The 21,927-nt window shown below is 53.4% G+C and overlaps 1 protein-coding gene across 1 annotated transcript in view; it reads right to left on the bottom strand.

Moving 5' to 3' along the window:
• CDH22 (cadherin 22) overlaps window positions 1-21,927 on the bottom strand; it is a 134,462-nt gene that overhangs the window by 18,854 nt on the left and 93,681 nt on the right. Inside the window, exons 6-8 of the mRNA XM_054467663.2 lie at window positions 20,334-20,527; window positions 17,630-17,883; window positions 6,677-6,813 (exon numbers count right to left, since the gene is read on the bottom strand). Of these exons, the coding sequence (XP_054323638.1) occupies window positions 6,677-6,813; window positions 17,630-17,883; window positions 20,334-20,527 (585 nt within the window). The remainder of the gene's footprint in view (window positions 1-6,676; window positions 6,814-17,629; window positions 17,884-20,333; window positions 20,528-21,927) is intronic.

The following is a 21,927-nucleotide window of genomic DNA, read 5'->3' on the forward strand; positions in this document are numbered from 1 at the left end:
CCAGGCTCTGATTAGAGCTGGCCAGCTGGGCAGGAAGATTTATCATCCCAATTACAAGCCCGCCAAGACAAGCAGGCAGGACAGTGAGGCGCACAGGGCGAGCAGAGGGGGGTGCTCCAGGGAAGGGGGTGTCAGGGTAGACAGGAGTGAACTCCTTGCACTCCCTGCCCTGTCCCCATGCCCCCCCAGCGGGAGCAGGAGGCTCAGGTGCCCTTCTCTGTCCCTTGAAGGGACTTCAGTGATCTATTTGGCTTCCACATGGAGACTGGAAGCTTTGACCTTATTGGGGGGAAGTTTATTCCTCCAAGGAAGGGGTGGGGAAGGACTTTGGGTGAAGCAGGGACCCTGAAATCATAACATCCCTGAAATTCAAAGGGGAGATGAAGGAACTTTCCTTCCCCAGGGGCTGAGCTGGTCCCTAATGTTCTGAGCTGTCCTACTCCATGGATATCACAAAATCTTTGTTCCCCTTGGGGTCCGTTAGGTACTCAAGGTGGCACAGGATCCCAGGAGTCATCCAGTCCAAGAGGACTCCGGGCCTGATTTGCACACCTCTGATGTCAGGGAGCTCACTGTCTCTTGAAGCAGCCCCTTCCATGCAGAGCTGTGACATGTCTCTTTCCCGGGCAGCCTCCCTGGAGCTCCCAACCACCTGCCCTGGCCCTGCCCTGGACCCTCCAGCCCAAAGCTGAGCCTGACAGCCTCCCATATGTTCCACCGCCTCCATGTTTGCCCCCTCCAAGCCATCCTCCCCACGAACCCGAGGGAACATTGGGGACCAAATATCTGATCACGCCACTCTTCTGCTCAAAAACCTGCGCTGGCTCCCTGTCACCTCCAGGAGATGTCTGGTTCCTCATGGGACACCAAGACCCTTTCTGTACAGGCCCAGTGAGCTTCTTCACTCACCCCTTGCCTCACCTGCTCTGGACACCCTCCAGCCCCAGAGCCTGGCCACACCCAGCCTCTCTGTTCTCAGAATGGCCTCAGACATCCAAGCTCCTAGGGCTTTGCACACAGGGGGCTTTCTGCCGGGAGCACCTGAGTCCCCTTTCTGCCCATGGAAAAACTTCCTTGGCCTTTGAAACCCAACTCAGATGTCCTCTTGGCCAGGTGCTGGTGCTCATGCCTGTAATCCCAGTGCTTTGGGAGGCCAAGGTGAGAGGATTGCTTGAGCCCAGGAGTTGGACACAAGCCTGGGTAACACAGTGAGAGCTCCCTCTCTACCAAAAACAAACAAACAAACAAACAAAAACTACACACACAAAAACAAAAAAATAGATGTCCCCTCCTCTGGGAAGGGTTTTCTGGCCCTCGCTGGGTGGGCCAGTCTCTCCCTGCTCCTCAGGAATCACTGCGACCCCATGACTTTCACTGTGTGTTGTCACTGACTGTCAATGGGTCTCTCCCCACCCACCCGTGAACTCTCAGGTCAGTGGCCAAGCCTCGTTCATCACTGGGTCCTAGAGCCCAGCTCTGGCTGGGGTGGGTGACAAGAGGCCCCAGAAAACACTGGCTGCGGGTACATGGCTTGTTGGTGTGTGTGTGGGTCCCTGCAGGAGAAACCTAGCACTCTCTGCTGCTCAGACCCCACTGCGACCTTCACTCCTCATCCCTGTCCCTTCCTCCAGCCTCCTTAGGCCTCCTCTGTGGTCCTTCTGAGAGGCACAGACTGGGAGTCAGAAAGCCTCATGGGGGGACTGCCTTCCTTGGTTTCTGTCTCCCCAGGTTGGGTATGGGGCTGGAGGATGGGTATGGGGCTGGAGCCAACCATCTCTGACATTCCCTCTCCTCTCAGATTCTCTCCCTGACTATTAAGAGCACCTACTGTGTGTCAGGCACACAGTAGGCACCTGCGCTAGGCACTTGAGGCACATTATTTCTAATCCTTGGGGGATTTATGTTTTATAGAAAGCATTCAGCACAATGCCTGGCATATTGTAAGCTTTAAGTAAATAGAAGCTGCTATTATTATTGTTAATTATTTTTTGAGATGAAGTCTTGGTCTGTCTCCCAGGCTGGAGTGCAGCGGTGCAATCTCAGCCCACTGCAACCTCCACCTCCTGGGTTCAAGCAATTCTCCTGCCTCAGCCTCCCAAGTAGTTGGAATTACAGGTGCCCACCACCACACCCAGCTAATTTTTGTACTTTTAGTAGAGATGGGGTTTCACCACGTTGGCCAGGCTGCTCTTGAACTCCTGACCTCAGGTGATCCGCCTGCCTCAGCCTCCCAAAGTGCTAGGATTACAGGCGTGAACCACCGTGCCCAGCCAGGAGCTGCTATTATTAATAGTTACCATTGTCACAGCTATCCGATAAACTAAGTATGATTGTCACCACTTTATAGATGAGAAAACCAAGGTAACAAGATGGGGAGTGACCTGTCCAGGCCCACCCAACTGGGAACCCTGTGACTAGAAGCATTTCTTCTCCATCATGCATTCCTGTTTTTCCAACTGGGCACGCAAGCCCATTCATTCATCCATTCAGTAAACACACATGCCTACTGCGTGCCTGGCCTGTGTGTGCTGCGGGTATAGACTGGGCCCTGCCCTCATGGAAGGTACAGTTTCCCAGGGAAGAGCGATCTTCACGAATACTCACCCAGATGCATCTAAAAATCATAACACGTGCTCTGTGGCATGAAGGGAAAAGCAGGGTGCTGTGAGACGTGACTTGGCCTGGGGTGACCCAGATGGGGAAGCTTCTGGTGAGTCTGGTTAACCCTTTGCTGTCCTGGACATCTAGCTATTACCCCTCCAGATCAGCTTAGGGCTGGATGACTCTTGAGAGTGTGGCTGGGTGCACCCCTTGGCACTCCCCCCTCCCAGTGTTGGCTTTCCAAGTCTCCCCTAGACCTCCCCCCACCCAGTCTCTTTGAAGACTGTCCCTTTACAACTGCCCTTTCCACTGAAGGATTCAGACACAAATTGTACTTTAAATTCAATATCGGTCATTAATATTTCATGATTACAAAAAGTTAAAGATAATGTCAGTGGAAGGAGCGTCTGCACGGGCAGAATGGATGACTCAGAAGTTCAGGGAGAGGGGAGCCGGCATACTAAGCGGCTCGGGAGTCTTTGAGGTAATCCAGTATGACAGGCGGCGGCTCCTGGCTGAGTGCAACATTCTCTGAGGTGCTCACCAAGCGCCGCCGCTGTGTATAAATATTTCCCCTCTGATTCTTGTCACCTCATGTTTATTATGACCGGGAGCAGGTGGGGCCGCCGTGACCCTCTGAGTTTCCCTTCTGTTTTTGAGGAAGCCAAATGGACGCTTTGGCAGGAGGGCATGGGGCTGGGCGGGCAGACCCGATGGCCATGCACCTGGGGATCCGGCTGGCTTCTGGGAAGCCGGAGGTCTTGGGTCGAGCCTGCCCCTGCCAGGACTTGCTCTGTGATCTTGGGGCCATCCCTGTCCTTCCCTGAGCCTCTGTTTCCTCATCTGTAAAATGGGGATAATAAGTTTGTTCTAATCTCATGGAGATGGTGAAAAGGAAGAGTGGGTCAGTTATTTGTGACAGCTTTTTTTTTTTGAGACAGAGTCTTGCCTGTTGCCCAGGCTGGAGTGCAGGGGCATGATCTTGGCTCATTGCAACCTCTGCCTTTGGGTTCAAGTGATTCTCGTGCCTCAGCCTCCCCAGTAGCTGGGATTATAGGCACGTGCCACCATGCCCAGTTAATTTTTGTATTTTTAGTAGACACGGGGTTTCGCCATGTTGGCCAGGCTGGTCTCGAACTCTTGAACTTAAGTGATCTGACCCCTTTGGCTTCCCAAAGTACTAGGATTACAGGCGTGAGCCACTGTGCCTGGCCTGTGCGAGCTCTTGATTTTGTGCCAGCACCAGGGAAACAGGAGTGGAGGGGCAGCTGAGGAGAGCCGGGCTCTGGAGTCAGGCAGGCTGGGGTTGGGAACCTGGACGAATGACTTCGCCTTGCTGAGTCAGTTTCCTGATCCCCACAGTGAAGATGGCAGTAGAATGGACACCCCTTAGGGGTGAAGATTTCATGAGCTCATCACAAGAAAGGGCGCGGAACAGAGTCAAGACCGACAGATACCATCAACTGAGCACTTACTAAGCACCAACCACTAGGCTAAGTTCTTCCCATGAGTTATGCTGTTTGATCCTCCCACCAGCTCTCTGAAGCAAAACCATTCCTTTTCCCATTAATTAATATCCTGGGTGAGGAGTGGGCAGGGGCCGGGGATCACAGCTCAAAGAAGGGGGGTCTCGAGCCCAGTGGCTAGTCTTCTCCTTTCAGAGATACATCTCCTTCCCCACGGTCAGTTACTGGGGTTGATGGATGGGATGGGGGTGGGGCTCGGACAGCAGAGAGTGCCGAGAAAAGGGAGGCCATGCAGCAATGCGGTGGGGACCAAGCACACCTGGTCCAAATCCCAGCTTTGCCAGTGCACATCTTTGGCAAGCAAGTTTCCAAACTCTCCAAGCCTCAATTTTCCCATCAGGAAAATGGGTGCTAATCATGCTACTGATCATAATTCAATAAAGTATGTGCTAGAAAGCATCTAGGCCAGGATATATATATATGAAGCAAAAATTATAAAATGTTTGTGGAGGAGTACCCCTCCCCCGATTCTCTCTCCTATGAAATGGCAGCCTTACAGGCTTCGTATGCTATTCTAGCTGCTTTCTGAAAGAGACCCACTGGGTAGAAGCACAATGCTTAACCCAAGAGGAGATTGTTGCTGGTGGTGGGACATTGGGCCAGTGATAGGCTGGTGGCAGAGGGGTTGGGGGGGGTGTGTATCTGTGAGTAGGGAGAGGAGGCATCCCTGCCCAGCAGCAAGGCCAGTCCTCTCTTACTCTGTCTGCAGCCCAGAGCCTCAGTTGCTACCCAGGGAACAGGTTTGAGGAGGCAAGGAGGGGGAGCTCTCTTCCCCCAAGTCCAGCCGCCACTTCCTCTCCAGCCACCTTTGTTATCTCCCTTTCACGCGGTGGAGGAGTGGATTCAAAGGCTCCAGAGCAGCAGGCAATGAGGTCTGAGCCAGCTTTGTATTTCCTTTTAAACTGCAGTTGAAAGAGATGAACGGAACTTCAGCCTAGGGACTTCCTTGACCCCAGAATGGGCCAGTGGGGCCTGGGAAATGGGGGGACGGCAGCTAGGGGAGGAGGAAGAGGGCTGGCAGGAGGAGCTTGGGGCAGGAGGGGCCTGGGGCAGAGGGGCCTGGGGTCCTGATGGGCAGAGGCGAGTTTGAATGTTGCCTGCACGCCTGCAGCTCAGAGACTCAATCATATTCCTGTTGTCATGATTGCTTATTGGTGGCTCTGTTGATGCCTGAGACTTTGAGGGCTGATGGGGTAGAGAAATTGGGAGAGCAGGTGGAGGCCATGGCAGTGGCAGTGTTGCTCTGGGCATGGAGGAAGCCCGAGGGCACTCCCCGTGGCCTCTCTCCCAGTGCTCTCAGCTCCTCACCTCCACAGCCTTACTTACCTGGATGCCATGTCTCAGGGCTCTCTCTCTTTCTCTCCCAGTTCACATTTCTCCCTAGCTGCACCAAAAAGACACACACACACACACACACACACACACACACACACACACACACACACACACACACAGACACATATTCTTCCAGAAACTCAGGCCAAATACCCTGGAGTCATCCGTGACCCTTCTCCATCTCTCCCCAGGACATCAGCCCATGAGCAGGTTCCACTGGCTCTATCTTCAGCCTATATCCCAAAGCCAGCCACTTCTCACCTCCTCCTCCCCTCCTCTGTAGCTACTGCCCTGGGCCAGGCCATGGTCCTATCTCCCAAGCACTATTGCTTTCAGCTTCTAGCTAAGGCCCCGTTTCCCTCTCAGGCTCCAGGCTCTTCTCAATGCAGCTGCCAGAGGTACCCTGACTGAGAACATCCCTCCTCTCCCCAAATGCCTCCAATGACTCTAACTTCATTTGGAGTAAAGTCCAAAGACTCTCCAGTGGCTCTGGCTGACCACGCTGCCCCTCATCAACCACACTGGCCTCTTTGCTGTTCCTCCAACGTGCTTGGCAAATTACACCGCAGGGCCTCTTTGCACTGGCTGTTCCCCCTGCTTGGAATGCTCTTCCTCCAGATGTCAGCATGACTCCCTCCCCTTTTGAGGTCTTTGTTGAAATGTCTTTTCCTCATCTCTTAGATGTTCCCCTAAGAGAAGCAATGCACCTCCTCCTCCCAGTTCCCTTTCCCAGCCTCCTTCTCTCCTTGTTTCTTCTTAGCACTTAGCATCACCTGACATATTATGTCCATGCTTTCTCTCTGTTGATAGACTTGTTCTCCCTATGAGGACAGGAGCTTTTCTGTCATGTTCAAGGCTGGATCCCCAGCCCCTAAAACAGGGCTTGCACGTAGCAGATGCTCAATTAATGATGAGAGAAGAAAGCCTAGCTTGAGACCAGCCCTACCCCCTTGACTTGGAACCAGCCCTACTCCCTTGACTTGGAACCCTGCTGGATCTTTACTCGCACCCATCAGCTTTTGCCCTCACCTTCACCTCTGTGAGATCTTTGTCTAGTTTCTTGCTCTTTGCACCACCCCAACCTTTGGCCCCTCCCCCGTCGGCTTTGACTGACAGCGCTGCCTCGGCTCTAACCCCGAGCCCTTGGCTTCTCCCCTCAGCTTTTGCTCCTGGGCCCCATATTTTCCTTGGAGAGGGCGTGGCGCCCAGCTCACCCGCCTCCATGGCCAGCACCGTGATGTTGTGCCAGCCGGCCGTCTCGCGGTCCAGTCCCTTGCCAGTCACGATGGCGCCTGTGTCCGCATCGATATCGAAGATCTGGTCCAAATCTGATTCGCGGTCAATGGCGTACCTGCGGGGGGCAGGGCAGGGCTGATTGAAGGTGCCCCAGTGCCAAATGGAGCCCATGTCCTTTTCTCCCAACCCCACTCCAAGAGAGGGACCGCCTGCCTTGGACACACACAAGGGGCAGAGAAACCCCTTGCGACCGAGGAGAAGCGGGAAGCAACTGGGTGTGCATCTCACTTGCACGGGTAGCTGCTGTGACCATGGGCAGCCCTCAACCTTTCTGAGCCTCAGTTTCCTCAGTTGGAATGGAGCTAATAATTTGTACCCGCAGTTTTCGTGAGGGTTGGAAGCTGGCAAAGTGCTTGGCACAGTTAGACTCACTGATACTCTCTTCTTTCTCTCTTTCTTTCTTCTTTCTTTCTTTCCTTTCTTTCTCTTTCTTTCTTTCTTTCTTTCTTTCTTTCTTTCTTTCTTTCTTTCTCTTTCCTTCCTTCCTTCTTTCTTCTCTCTCTCTTTTCTGTTTTGTTTATTTATTTTATTTTATTTACTTATTTTTTGGAGATGGAGTCTCGCACTTTCACCCAGGCTGGAGTGCAATGGCGCCATCTCGGCTCACTGCAAGCTTTGCCTCCCGGGTTCACGCCATTCTCCTGCCTCAGCCTCCCGAGTAGCTGGGACTACAGGCGCCCGCCACCACACCTGGCTAATTTTTTGTATTTTTTAGTAGAGATGGGGTTTCACCATGTTAGCCAGGATGGTCTTGATCTCCTGACCTCGTGATCTGCCCACCTTGGCCTCCCAAAGTGCCTGGGATTACAGGCGTGAGCGACCGTGCCCGGCCCTCTTTTCTTTCTTTCTTTAGCCAGGGTCTCACTCTGTTACCCCGGGTGGAGTGCAATGGCGCCATCACGGCTCACTGCAGCCTCCATCTCCTGGGCTCAAGCGATCCTCCTGACTCACTGAGCCTCCCGAGTAGCTGGGACTGCAGGTGCTTGCCACCACGCCTGGCTAATTTTTTTTTTTTTTTTTTTTTTTTTTTCCAGAGACAGGGTTTCGCTATGTTGCCCACGCTGGTCTCGAACTATTGAGCTCAAGCAATCTGCTCGCCTTGGCCTCCCAAAGTGTTGGGGTTACAGGCATGAACCACTGCACCCTGCCGATTCTTATCTTTCCCTAAGAGGTGGCCCTGGAATTGAGCTTGAAGGCAGAGACCGGGAGTGTGGGTGGCGTTCTGGGCAGGAGAAACAAAAGGTGCAAAGGCGCGGCGGCTGAGAATTATCCCAGAAATGGCAAACACTGCAAAATGGTTCGAACCGGGAAGTGGGGAGAATTCGGCACCAGAACACACCGGCGCAGCACAGTTGGCGTGTACTGGGGAGCCAATGGGGAATTTTGAGCAGGGGAGAGGGGGGCAGTTGTGGCATTAGGAGGCTTCTCTGGGGGCCGCGGCGTGGACACGCCCAGGGACACGCGCTGGGCAAGTGCCGTGGGAGGGGGCCTGGGGACACGGCCGCTGGCTCCTCCTGCCTGCGCAGCACGCGCGAGCTAATCTGCAGCTTTTCAGTTGCCGCGTGAAAAAGCCCTTTGTTCCGCCTTCTTCCCGGGCCTTTGTGTGGCGGCTCCAGGCCTTAAAGGCCCGTGTCCAACACATGTCTCCGGCGGCGGCGGCCCAGAGAGGCCTCGCCAGCTCCGGCCGCCACTTCCCCATGCTGCTAATGCTGGTGGGGGCGCCGCGAGGCTGCGCGCGGACAAAGGCCTCGAATGCCAAGCAAGCACTCCTTGTGCGCCAGGACAAAGCAGCCTGGTAAGGAGGGGCCCCTGCGCAGCCACCCGGCCCCTCCCACAGGCAGGAGGAAAGGGGCCTTTTTGTAGTCTCCCAGAGTGGGGAGGGGAGGACCCCAGAAGCGTTGCCTGCTGGGGGCCCAGAGCCCTGAGATGACCCGTCAGTGAGGCCTTGGCTGCATTGCCAAACCTCTCTGGGCCTCAACTCCCCCATCTCTGAAATGGGGATATTGACACCCAGTGGGACTTCGTGGGTCTGAAAGCAGTCAGAGCTGGGTTTGAATCCTCTGCCGCTGATTCTACCTGTGTGACCTTGGGCAAGTCACTCCTTGGCTTCTGTTTGTTCACTTGAAAAAGGGGATGACTCCTAGTCACCCCACATTGTGGTGTTAGGGGAGGGGCTGGGCATACAGGACAGTCCTTATGCTTTTCATGTTTACTGTCCTGGAGGTGAATGCCTATGGCAAACTATAAAGCGCTGTGCCTATGGGTGTAGTGGGCATTATAAGCCGATCCCCCGAACACCCAGTTTAATGCTCAATCCTGTTCCTAAGCTGCTAAACCCATATTCTTCTTGCCCCTGGCCACCTTGAGTCCCGCTGGCCTGGGTGAAAGTAGGTGGGGAGGCTCAGACCCACGATTATAATTCCTCCCTAGCATGCACTTAACAGTTTGGAGCCTGCTTCTCCCCCAACCATCCCTCCATTCATTCCTTTATGCCCTAAACACTAATTGAGTGCCTTCTCTGTGCTGGTCTGTGCTAGACTCTGGGGATAACGTGGCAAGTGAGATAGAAGAGGTCTCTGCCAGGCATCTTATGAGGCTGATGTGATCTCCCCCATTTTACAGATGAAGACACTGAGGTCCAGAGAGGAAACTTGCCAAGCTTAGAGCTGCCAAGTATGGTTGTGCAGGTTGTGTCATGCACAAAGATACCAGGCCGAAGTGGGGAAGCGGGGGTGAATTCCAGTGAGCCTTCTGCTTGCCCAGCCACGTGTCCTAGACCAGGAAGTATCAAACGGGGGCCTGTTTCTTATTTATACAAAGGTAACATAAGCTAGTGATGCCGATGCCCAGCTCAAGAGTGCACAGTGACTCTGTCACAGAACTGAAATTTGAAACCAAATTGGGGATTCTCTCCCAGAGTTCTGTTTTTTGAGACGGAGTCTCGCTCTGTCACCCAGGCTGGAGGGCAGTGGTGCGATCTCGGTTCACTGCAAGCTGCGTCTCCTGGGTTCATGCCATTCTCCTGCCTCAGACTCCAGAGTAGCTGGGACTACAGGCGCCCGCCACCATGCCCGGCTAATTTTTTGTATTTTTAGTAGAGACAGGGTTTCACCGTGTTAGTCGGGATGGTCTCAATCTCCTGACCTTGTGATCTGCCCGCCTCGGCCTCCCAAAGTGCTGGGATTACAGGTGTGAGCCACCGTGCCTGGCCGCCAGAGTTCTTTTTAGCCTGACCGACAGCCCATCCAAAGTTGAACCAACCAAAGCCTCGATGCATGAAGCTTCAGGTCCCCTTTGCCCCAGCCTGGCCCCGTCAGATACCTGAGTCCAAAGGAGGCTGAAGGATGCTCTTGAGCATCAGCTCAGCTGGAAAGAACTTTGGAGACCTCCTCCCATTCTACAGGTGGGAGGACAGAGGCCAGGAGAGGACCAGAGACATGACATAGCCTGGGCTCCTGATCCCTCGTCAGGGCTGGGCGAGAGGCTGGGCTGATGGGAGGATGCCAACTGCCTTCTTGTTGTTTGTCCTCCCTTCTTGGCCCAGAGCTGTCTCCTCTCTCCTCCCTCCATGCTGCTGCTGCTCCTCCTCCTCCTCTTCCTCCTTCTCCTTTTCCCTGTTTTTCTCTTTTGTTCTTTCCTCGAGGGGAAGGGAGGGGCTGGAATCTAAGTGGAGGCAGCTGTTCCCAAGGCCATAGGGCGGGGGCAGTGGGGACCCGCCATTAACCAGCTAAAGACTTGGGGCTGGGGGTCAGTTTGGCTGGCTGAGTCCAGGTGTTTTTGTTCCAGCTCAGGGAGCCAGAGAGCGAGTGGGAGGGAAGCAGGGATGGGTGGGAGGAAGCAGTGTGTGGCAGGGACTGTGGCCTGGCAAACTGAGGGGTGGAGGGGTGGGGTGGGGGCGAAGCTTGTGCAGCTCACGTGTAGTGCTCGCATGGGTTGTGTATTTGGTCTGTGTTGTGGGTGGTCAGTGTGTGTTTTGTGTGGCGTGAATATGTGAGTGGTGTTCCTGTGTGCGTGAGATTGTGCATTATAGTTGAGCAGCGGCTCAAGAGGCAGCAGCTCAGCCCTGGGTCTGGATCCAGGTCTGCGTTGCCCCCAGGCAAGTTACTTCCATCTTTAATTCCCAGCAAAATAGAGATGATAATCCTACTTTGTGAGTTGTCGGGAGAATGAAACGCATGTAAGGTGCCTAGCTGAGTTCCAGGAAAATTACTCCATGAATGGGAACTATTGTCACTCTAATTATTATTCAGAGATGCCTGGCAGGGAGTACACAGGAGTCACCCAACCCAGTGTGTTGCTTGCATGTCTGGGGGCGGGGAGGTACCATGTAGGGACACAGTAGTCTGAGAAGGACAGCAGGAAGCTGTGGGTCTAGAAGGTTCTGCTTAAATTTTGCAGTCCTGCTTCTCATTTGGTGACAACAACCTGAAGGGCAGCAAGGGGAACTAGAACAGGTGAGGCTGGGGGAATAGGGAGAGAACATGAGTTTGTGGCAGCTCGTGTGTGTGTGCACCCACACATGCAAGGGAGGCCTGGGAATGGTGCTTAGGGGTGCAGATCTGATGCCCATCTGCCTAGGTTTGAAACCTAGATGTGTGACCTTGGGCAAGTCACCTAATCTCTCTGTTCTTCAGTTTCCTCCTCTTAAAAATGGAGATAGTAGGCCAGGCACGGTGGCTCACACCTATAATCCCAGCACTTTGGGAGGCTGAGGCAGGAGGATCACGAGGTCAGGAGTTTGAGACCAGCCTGGCCAACATGGTGAAACCTCGTCTCTACTAAAAATACAAAAAATTATCTGGGTGTGGTGGCATGTGCCTGTAATCCCAGCTACTCATGAGGCTGAGGCAGGAGAATCGCATGAACCCGGGAGGCAGAGATTGCAGTGAGCCAAGATCGCGCCATTGCACTCTGGCTGGGGAGATAGTGTGAGACTCTGTCTCAAAAAAAAAAAAAAAAAAAAAGAGAGAGAGATAGTAATACCTACCTCACAGGCTGGTTGTGAGGTTCGGACAAGTGACTACCAAGAAATCCTTAAGATGGTTCTTGGTGTACAGATTAGCTCTTACTTTTCTTTGTTGAGCAAGACTTTGTGTCATGAGCTCTTCGAATCCTCAGATACTGTCATCACTCTCATTTTACAGAGGAGGAAACTGAGGCTCGGAGAAGCCAGGTACCTTGCCCTGGGTCACACAGGGCTAGTTAGTGGCAGAGCCAAGCTCCCATGTCTGTTCAGAGCCGGAGGTCTAACAGCATCCTCATAAGGAGCCAGCCAGGTACACCTGCTGGCATTTCTATGTGTTAGCAACAGCACAAAATGCTGCTGTTGTCAAGGTTAGGGTGGAGAAAATGGGGAGGGTGCTGCTTCCTGGCTGGGGTGCACATGTGGTTTTCCTCTACATAAATATGTGCATATATAATGCATGCAGGCATAATAAATAGGGAAGGCTGCAGGCTTATGCACATACAGGCTTTCTGGTGTGCCTGTGTGTGAGTACATGAACATACATGCAGCTGACTGAATGATGCAGCTGCCGCCCAAGCTGCTCGTGTGTGTGTGTGTGTGCGCGTGTGTGTGTGTGTGTGTCGGGGTGTAGTTGGGGAGCCTCTTCCAAAACAAAGCAGCCTGCCTCCTGCTCCACTGTCCCAACCAAGGGATTCCTTTCTGCTCACTCCACCCTATCTGTGACTCTTTTCCCCCACTCCCTTTAGGCATATACTGAAAAGCCCACACATGATGCCTGGAAAATTGTATGTGGTTAATACTAGTTGCAGAATGAAAGGGAAAAAACGGGTGTGCAGACCACCAAGAAAAATGGTAATGACCATTTCTTGAGGGCCTGCTATATGCTAAGCACTTAATCCTTCTTCCAACCCTGAGAGTACCAGGCACAGAACTTGGTATGTGGCAGACATTTAATGCCTATGAACGAGGCACATGCTATTATGATGTCTATTTTAGAGATGGGGAAACCAAGGCTCAGAGGGGGTGCATTGACTTGCCCAAGACTCCACAACTGAGCTGGGATTTGAACCCAGGTCTCCTCTGATTCCAAAGCCCTTGCACTTTCTGCTGCACCACACTGTGGAGTGCTGGGTGGAGAAATGAAGTGTTTGCTTCCTCTGCTGTAGCGTGGACTAGCTGTTTTTGATGCTCAAAGGAGACTCACAATGGGGCTAGGTAGGAACATGGCTGGGCTGATAAATGACCAGTCTATCTGCAAACCTGCCTAACTGAGAGGTGGGCCCATCTGAACACTTTCCTCCCTCCTTCTAAAGCCTTCTAAGTCTTCCCACTGCCTACAGGATAAAGTCCCACTTCTTCATGTGGCATTCAATGTCCTTCGCAGCCTGTCTCCAAGTGCCCCCTTGTCCCTTGTCGTGAGCTTGTCCAGCTGGTCTCGCTGCTCCTGAACTTAACCTCCTGGCTCCATGATTCTGTCCCTGCCATCTCTCTTCCCCATCACTCCAACCTGGGGCACACTCTCCCCATTCCAAGCCTTGTCCTCTTCGTCCCCCTGCAGGGGCCTCTTGGGGCAAACCTCTGTCACTCCCCTTCCTGGTGCATAAACTACTCACCCCTCCTTGGAGCTCCTCAAACCCCTGCCTTAGCCCAAGCCTACTTGGACCTGGACCTGTCACTGGATTCGTTCACACGGGCCAAGCCTTCCCATTGGCCCATGTCTGAGGCCATCATCTCTGTGGCCAGTGCACAGGGGAGGACACTGCACAAGTTTAGGAACTGCACTAACCACAAGGAGAGTAAGAAGCAGGAGTGAAATGGCCAAAGGCTGGATTCAGGAAGTGGTGAGTCATGGGTCAAACCCCGGTGCTTCCCTTTTTGAGCTGGGTGGCCTTGGGAAGTCATTTCCCCTCTCTGACTCTCAGTTTCTTCATCTGTCAAATGAGTACAATACCCTCTGAAGGGTAAATGTAGTAATATGAGGCACCTTCTACTATCTCCAGTGCAGAGGCTAAGAAAAATCTCTCTGTACTGTCTGCTTTCCTATAATTTCCAGGCACTCACTGTGCCCTGCAAACCATGCTAGGCAAAGTCTCCCAGGATGCCACCTCATGTCTGCATTTCCAGGGACACGCCAAGCTTGTTCTTGCCTCAGGGCCATTCTACTTGCTGTTCCCTCTACCTGGAATGCTTTCCCTCACATTTTTGCATGGATGGCTCCCCATCATTCTGATCTCAGCTCATGTGTCACATCCCTGACCACTCAATTCAAAGTGGCCCTCTGTGGCCCCAATCCCTCCTTATCCTATCACTCTATTTTCTTCATAGTGCTTTCAGCAGTTATTCCATTTAACCATTTGCTGTTTATCTCTCTGCAGGAGAAGGCAAACTCCATGTGGGCAGGGATCCTGTTTTATCATCTCTGCTTCCTCACTGCACAGAACAGTGCTGGGCACAACTCAATGCCAAGTTGCTGCCTAAGCCTGTGACCCTGAGAATGCAGGCGCTGCCAGAATGGAACCCTTAGAGCGAGCTAGACTCTGGCGGCACACATAGCCTGTGAGGACCCCTTCTCTGTCTCCCACAGCCCCTCAATGGCCTCCCGTTTCCATTTTTGTACCCCACAGTCTGGGAGCTCCACCCCAGTTCTGTCCTTGGTTGAGTTATCTTGGTGTCCCCAGGCCTGGCTCAGGGCCTGGCACGGAGGAGGAGCTGGGTAAATGTTTGTGGTGTTAAATTGGACCAGTCTCCAGCTCCTCACTGCCTCCACATCTGAGGAGCCCCAGGGAAGGGGCCAGCAAAGAGAGATGAAAGAAGGTGAGAAGCAGGTTTCAAAGTTGGCCCTTTCAGTGCAGATAAAAGCAGTAGGGAAGGGAGTCAACGCGGGGAGGAGGGAGAGGACTGAGAGGGGGCGTGGAGAGTGGAATTGGAGAGGAGGGGAGCTGGCAGATGGGAGGACTGACTTGGGGCCAAGGACTCGCCTCCCGCTCCGTGTTCTTACCTCCCTGGGAGAGCCTGCAGAATCTTCCTCCCCTCCCTGGGCCCAACTCCCAGACAAACGGGGATGACAGTGCCCTTCCTGGAGAGGTCTGGGCCCAGGCCAGAGGCCAAGGGGGTTGTTCAGAGACTGTGCCACCAGCCCGGGTGGAAGGGAGTGGTGGAGTTCAGAGGCAGTGGCAGGATGGCATTGGCAGCGAGTGTAGTGAAAGCAGCGTGGGCATTCTCGGCTTCAAGACAGAGTCTGAGCTCCTCGGCCTGCCTCTGAGGCCCTGCTAGACTTCACTTTTGTGCCTCATCTTCCCCAGCCCCCTATAGTGATCACAGTCTGCTCTTCCCCAGGCACACCAACCACTCCTCTTCCTGTATATCTCTGCACAAGCTGTTCCTCTGTCTGGAATGTGCCTCTCCTCATATTTACACCATACCCAGATACCTAGCTCAGGTCAATTCCTGCCTCCTTCAGAAGTCTTCCCAGACCCCTGGGGCTATCTCCCAGTCTGAGAGTCCATGAACAGTTAAGCAGGATAGCATCTGTGTGTCTCACTTAGGGCTGCCATGTAAGGTTGTACAGGCTGTGCACTGCACAATCCTTATAGAGCCATTCAGACAGACAATGACGGGAACGTTGCCCTCTGGAGTTGCACAATGCAGAGGTCCTCAAATAAACTTTCCCTCCCCCTCTCCTCAATGCACAGCACAGGGCTAGGCTCATAGTCAGCTGAGGGGTTACTCATTGAATAGGTACAGGGGTTTTGGGAATGAATCAGGGAGTCCCAGTGCCTCCTTCCCATCCCTCTAACACTGGCCATCCCCCCAGCCCCTAACCTCCTCCTCTGGATCAGTTTCTTGTACAACCTTTCCTCCCTCCTCTTCTATCTGAACATCTTCCAACCTAGGCTACTGTCAGAGACTCCCCAACACTTACAGCTCCCAGACCCTTCCAGGGACCCCAGCTGCCCCATCCCTGCTCTGCCTCTGGCTTGCCTGTGTCTGTGTCCATTTCTTCCCTTTTCTGGTTTCCTCTCCAAGGTGCCCTTCTGTTTCCACATTGCCAGGTCAGTCCTTCTTGTCCTCTTTTTATGGGCTTTTCTTTCTCTCCATCTCTTCCTCTCATTGTTGGTCTCTCTATATCTCTGTGAATCTGTTTATCTGCCTCTTTTTTCAGTCTTTATTTTTTTAGTGTATTTTAACTAATTAATTAATTTATTTATTTTGAGACAGAGTTTTGCTCTTGTTGCCCAGGCTGGAGTGCAATGGTGCAATCTCGGCTCACGGCAACCCCTGCCTCTGGGTTCAAGCGATTCTCCTGCCTCAGCCTCTAGAGTAGCTGTGACTACAGGCGTGCGCTACCACACCCAGCTAATTTTGTATTTTTAGTAGAGACGGGGTTTCACCATGTTGGTCAGGCTGGTCTCAAACTCCTGACCTCGGGTGATCTGCCAGCCTCGGCCTCCCAAAGTGCTGGGATTACAGGCATGAGCCACCACGCCCGGCCTCTATTTTTACATATCATTAATTCACCACATATTCAGCACGTGTCCACTGAGTGCTGAGGCCTGGGCTAGGCCCTATGGGTATAGTGGTGAACAAATAGATGTAAATCCCTACCCTCAGACAGCTTACCTTTCAGTAGGAGAGACAAAAAAGGTAATCAGAAAAGCAGGTAGCGTGTCAGATGGTGATGAAAGGTAATAAGGAAGCAGCAGAGGAAGACAGGGGATAGGAAGTGTCGGCTAGGGGTTGGGGTGGAGCTGAAATTTTAGGAAGAGCGGTCAGAGAAGGTCTCACTGAGAAGATGACTTTTGAGCAAAGACCTGGAGGAAGTGAGAGAGCGAACTATGGGGGCTACTAGGGCAAGAACATTCTAGGCCCAGGGATCCACTGTAGCACAGGCCCAGAGTGCAGGTGAGCGTGGTGTGTTTGCAAGGCTGTGAGGGGGCCAGTGTGGCTGCAGCAGAGTGGACTGGAAAGGAGTGGGAGGTGTGGTCTGAGAGGTTCAGGGAGGCCAGAGCTGTCATTGTAAGGGCTTGGGCTTTTATTCTGAGCCTAGTAGGTGTCTTTGGAGCGCTTAGGCAGAGCAGGGCCAGGCTCTGGTTCGCATTTGAGCAGGATCAGGCTGGCTCCTGCAACAATTCTAGGTTAAAGAGAGGTGAGGACAGAATCAGGGACACCAGCAAGGAGGCAACTGCAATACTCCAGGCGAGAGAAAACGGTGGCCCAGACCGAGGTGGTAGCAGCAGAGGTGGTGAGAAGTGGTCAGATTCTGGATCCATTTTTAAGGTAGAGACAGCAGAATTCGCTAATGGATTGAAGGCAGGCATGAGAGAATGAGAGGAGGCAAGGATGTCTCCAACGTTTTTTAACCTGAACAACTGGAAGGATAGAGCTGTCATTCCCAAGATGGAGATGATGGCAGGCAAACTGGTGTTTTTTTTTCTTTTGGTGGAGAGACCAGGAACCCAGTTCTGAACTTAAGTTTGAGGTGTCTAGCGGAACACCAAGGGAGATGATGAGAGGGAAGGGGGGTGCAGGGAGAAGACTGGGGGAGTCCTGGGCACAGGGATGGCCCAGTCGAGAGATCAGGGAGCCAGTGTGGCTGCAGCCAGCAGCGCGGAGACCCCGCCAGTGCAGTGCCCGCCTCTGTGTCTGACCCTCCTGGTTCTCTCCCTCATTGGCCTGGCTCCCCTGCCTGTCTCATTGACTGTTCTCACATCTGCTTCCTTGGCCCTTTGGCTCCGTGACTGTTTCTCTCCACCCCTGTGCGCCTCTCTCCTTGCCTCCCTCCCCCACGCAGCCCCCTCCTTCGGCCCTGCCCGCCCCAGCCCTCCTCCCCTCTGCCCGCAGTCTGTCCGCGGGGGCGATGGCGGGATAGCAGGCAGCAGGCGTCGGCCCCGGGCGGGGGTCTCACCGGACGGGCCGGTTGGCGGCGTCGGGGTCCCGCGCCGTCACCACGCCGACCAGGGAGCCCACCTGCGCGTCCTCCTGCACCTCCAGGAGGCCGGAGGGCGGCCGGAACTCGGGGGGCTCGTCCACGTCGGTCACGGCCACGCGCACGATCGCCTGGTCGCGGAACGTGCCCAGGTCGGCGAAGCGGGGGTCCACGAACTTGTTGAGGGCCTCCAGGATCACGGTGTGCACGGGCTGGGATTCGAAGTCCAGGCGCTGGGGGAGGGAGCAGAGGGCCGGTTAGTGGGTGGGGTCTGGTGGACACTGAGGCCTTCACGAGGGAGGCCAAGGCAGGCGGGTTTGGGCCAAGGTCACATGTTGTCTCAGCAGGTGCGGCAGGGATGCTTGGGCTGCATTGCAGAACTGACCCAGACCAACCCGGTGGGTTATGGGTGGAGAAACTGAGGCTCCTCGAGGACAGTCTTGCCTAGGGACACAGCCACTCCAGGCTAACGTGCTGAGCACCCAAACTTCCTGCTTTCCAGCGCAGTGTTGGCGGCATATTTCATTAGTTTAGTTCACGAACACAAAGCACCTACTGTGTGCCAGTGCTTTAAGTATATTAACTCAACCTGACATCAACCCTAAGAGGCTTGTATTCTTATGATCTGATTTTACACATGAGGAAATCGAGGCCCAGAAAGGCTCAGTAACTTGCCCAAGTCACTGGGCAGTGAGTCACTAGCAGAGCCAGGATTCCCTGGTATGCAGGAGTTAGCAACTAATGTGAGTTGAGCCCGATAAGCCGGGCTGCCTTAGAGCTTTCCTCTGAGATCCGGCTAAATCCATGCTGAGCCTGTGCTTCTTATCGGGGGGTGCTAATGGGTGACCCTCTGATGAATGAGCTCCATGGCTGGGTGTTAGCTCTGGCCGTCTAAAGACACTGCCTATAGCAATGAAAAATAGCCATGCCGTGGAGCTGCAGGGACCTCAGTTGCATGGTGGGGGAGCGATCTGATTGGCAAGAGTGACCTTCCAGGAGACTCACAGGCAGGTGCCTGCCCTGTGTATGGGGTCCCCCCATTGCTCTCAGAATCCCCCACCCCCAACTTCTCCAGCAGCAAAAACAGCCGTGTCCTGCCTCCAGCCTGTTGCCTGGGAAATCAGGATGCAGGGAGGCAGGCGGTGGCCTGGCCTAGGAGTGAGCGATGGACTCTGGAGCCAGGCCATCAATCTGCTCCCTGAGCCATCAATCTGCTCCCTGAGCCATCACCGACTCCGCAGAGACACCCTAGGCGCCACTGGTGGAGTAGGCGGCTGGAGGGGGCCTGAGAGCTGGGGGTGGGGGAGATTAAGCAGCCCAGGGGATGAGAGCAAATGCTGTGCTGGAGTCCCCAGGCTAAGTTTGAAGACTGATTCTGCTGCTCTGTGAAGCTGGGTTTCTCTGGGCCTCCAATTCTCCATCTGTAAAATGGGCTCATCTAACAGTTAAGGATGAATGGAGATCAAAAGACTGAAAACCACTAGTGCTTAAAAAAGGGAGATTCTAGAGCTGGACCCCCGAGCCTGTATCCCTACTAAACGATGCTAGATGCATGGCCTTGGGAAAGTTACCGAACTTCTTGGGGCCTCAGTTTCTCATCTATAAAATGAACGATAACAGCATCTCAGAGGGTTGATGAAGGGATCAAATGAGTTAATACGCAGAAAGTAGTTGAAGGGTGCCTGGCACGTGGCAAGCACTTTATCACAAGTAGTAGCTATTATATTATTATCCTCTGGGAAGGAGTTGAAGGAACTGGGCGTTTTCTCTATCCTCAAGTCCTCAATGCCAGGTAAAGAGCGGGTCATTATGTGCTTGCTGAGTGAAAGAAGGACTGTTGAGGGCAGATGTTGGAAGGCAGAGCTCAGGCTGACAGGCACAGATTTAAGGAGACCGATGCCGGCCGAATGGGAGGAAGAAGAGCTGGACAGTGGCAGAAAGTGAGCATTCTGTCGCTGGAGATATACAAACAAAGGCCTATGACCACTTGTGGGCCAGTGCAGGGGACTTAGACCTCCCATGGGAGAGTGGGGTCGGAGTAGGTGGTCTTAATGGCCTTTGCAGCCCTGAGTTGCCAAGCCCCTGACCAAATCCTGGAAGATGGGTTTTTGCCTCTTTATTTGACCTCCCTAGGGATCGCTGAGTTTGCAGTTTTAGTTTCTGGTTCCTGGGCCAGCCAGTGGGCAAGGAAGGCTGTTAGACTCAGGAAGGAAAGAGCTTTGGAGTCACCAGACCTGGGTTCAAATCTCTACCATGTGCCTTACAGGTGTGACCTTGGTCAAGCCCCTTTACCTCTCTCAGCCTCTATTTTCTTAGTTATAAAAATGAGGCTAGTAACCTCAGCTTCAGAGGGAAACATGAGGATTAAAGGCAATGAGGAGTGTGAAGAGGCTGGCAAGGATGTGAAGCACACATCAGAGTGTTTGAGGGTGTGGATTCCCATCTGGATTGAACCCCGGCTCTGACAACCAGCTGTGCAACTCAGACAGGTCACTTCACCTCTCTATGCCTGGTTTGCAAAAGAGGAATGATACTATCAGTGTTTTTCTAGGTTGGTCCTGGACCTCTAGAGAGAACTAATCCATTGAGTGGAGTGAGGTGGGGGTATTCGGCTGCCCAGAGGCCTCCCTGATCCTCCCGCCCCTGAGGCCTGCCTCCCCCATTCCTCCTGAGGCAGCTGCACCTTCTGCACTACGATGATGGCCTCCTGAGTGTCGCTGTCTGTGGTGACCTTGAACACATCGCCGCCGCTGCCGCTCTCATCCTTAAGGTGGTAAGTCATGTCTGTGTTCTCTCCCACGTCTGAGTCCTCAGCCTTCACACGTCCCACGGCCGTTCCAATGGGGGCTGACTCCTGGATGCTGAACTGGTACATCTCTGTGGGGGACACGGCCATGAGCAGGGATGAAGGCAGCCCCTACCCCAGCCTCTGCCAGTGGTGTGGGAGGGGACAAGGGGGCCCAGGTGAGCCTCTATGGAGGACAGTGCCTGAAAGGGGCTCTCAGCTTGGCCAGAATGGGGGCTGTGAGAGGCATGTCCCCTGCAGAAGTTTGGGTGGCAGTGCAAAAGGAGGGTTTAAATTCTGACCTTTGGGTTTATTCACTGGTTGATTTGGTAAAATGCCTGCAGTTCTTTGGGCCTCAGTTTCCCTGCCTAGCCAGTGACAGGGACAGAGGAGCACAGTGATAAAGGCTAAGACTCTGGAGTCAGTTGTAGCTGTGTAACCCTGAGCCTCAGTTTCCTCATCCGTAAAATGGAAATAAATAACGATGGTGCCTTCCTAACAGCTGTGTGGTTATGACGACTAACTTAGATGATGACGCCTGTAACATGCTTAGTACAGTGCTTGGCACTTGGTAGCTACTCAAGAAATAGAATAAATTGTGTTAAAATGGTGGGGCTTCATACTGATTTTGCTGTTGATGTTAACGGTAGTTATTCCTTCATTTCAATGTATACATTGAGCACCTATGATGTCCCCAGACATCATGCAGTTCTAGACACTGTGGTTACAGCAACAAATAAAATGGACCAGAGTCTCAGCTCTCATGTTGCTTTCCTCTTAATAGAAAGGGAAAGACACTAAACAATCACATCAGTGAAACATATAGTATGTCCAATGGTGATAGGTACTTAGGAGAGAGATAAAGCAGGGAAGGTGTGGGAGTGCTGATGAGGGTGTTGCGTGGATTTAAATAGGTTGATTGAGAAAGGCCTTGCAGAGAAAGGCCTTGCAGAGAAAGGCCTTGCAGAGAAGATGACATTTCTGCAAAAGTCAGAAGGAGGGGAGGGAGCGAGCCAAGGAGATATTTGGGAAAGAGCATTCTAGACAGAGGGAGCAGCAGGTGCAAAGGCCCTGAGGTGGGTGCTGTGCCTGGCATGTTGGAAGAATGGCAAGATGGCTGTGTGGCTGGAGGGGAGGAGCAGAGGGGAAATCAGAAGAAATGAGATCACATGGGATGGAGGCTGCAGCTTGCTCTCCAACCAGAGCTGAGGTCGAGGTGAGGATGACTTGCTAAGTGATGGGCCAGCCTAGCTGAAGCAGGGACTGTGGGGATGTGTCTCTTGGGGGCTCCACAGGTCTTGGTAACCCTTGCGTGAAGTGGCTGCCTCTGTTTCATCCTCATACAGCAGCCGGGGTGGGGTACTTTCTGAAACACAGATGAACATGCCACTCCCCTGCTTTAATCCCTTCCATAGCTCCCCATTGCCCTTGGGATGGAGTTGTGCAAGTCCCTTGGCCTGCCCTACAAAACACTGCCTGGCCCCTGCTGGCT

Source organism: Pongo pygmaeus, chromosome 21, assembly GCF_028885625.2.
Source record: "Pongo pygmaeus isolate AG05252 chromosome 21, NHGRI_mPonPyg2-v2.0_pri, whole genome shotgun sequence".
Taxonomy (NCBI): domain Eukaryota; kingdom Metazoa; phylum Chordata; class Mammalia; order Primates; family Hominidae; genus Pongo; species Pongo pygmaeus.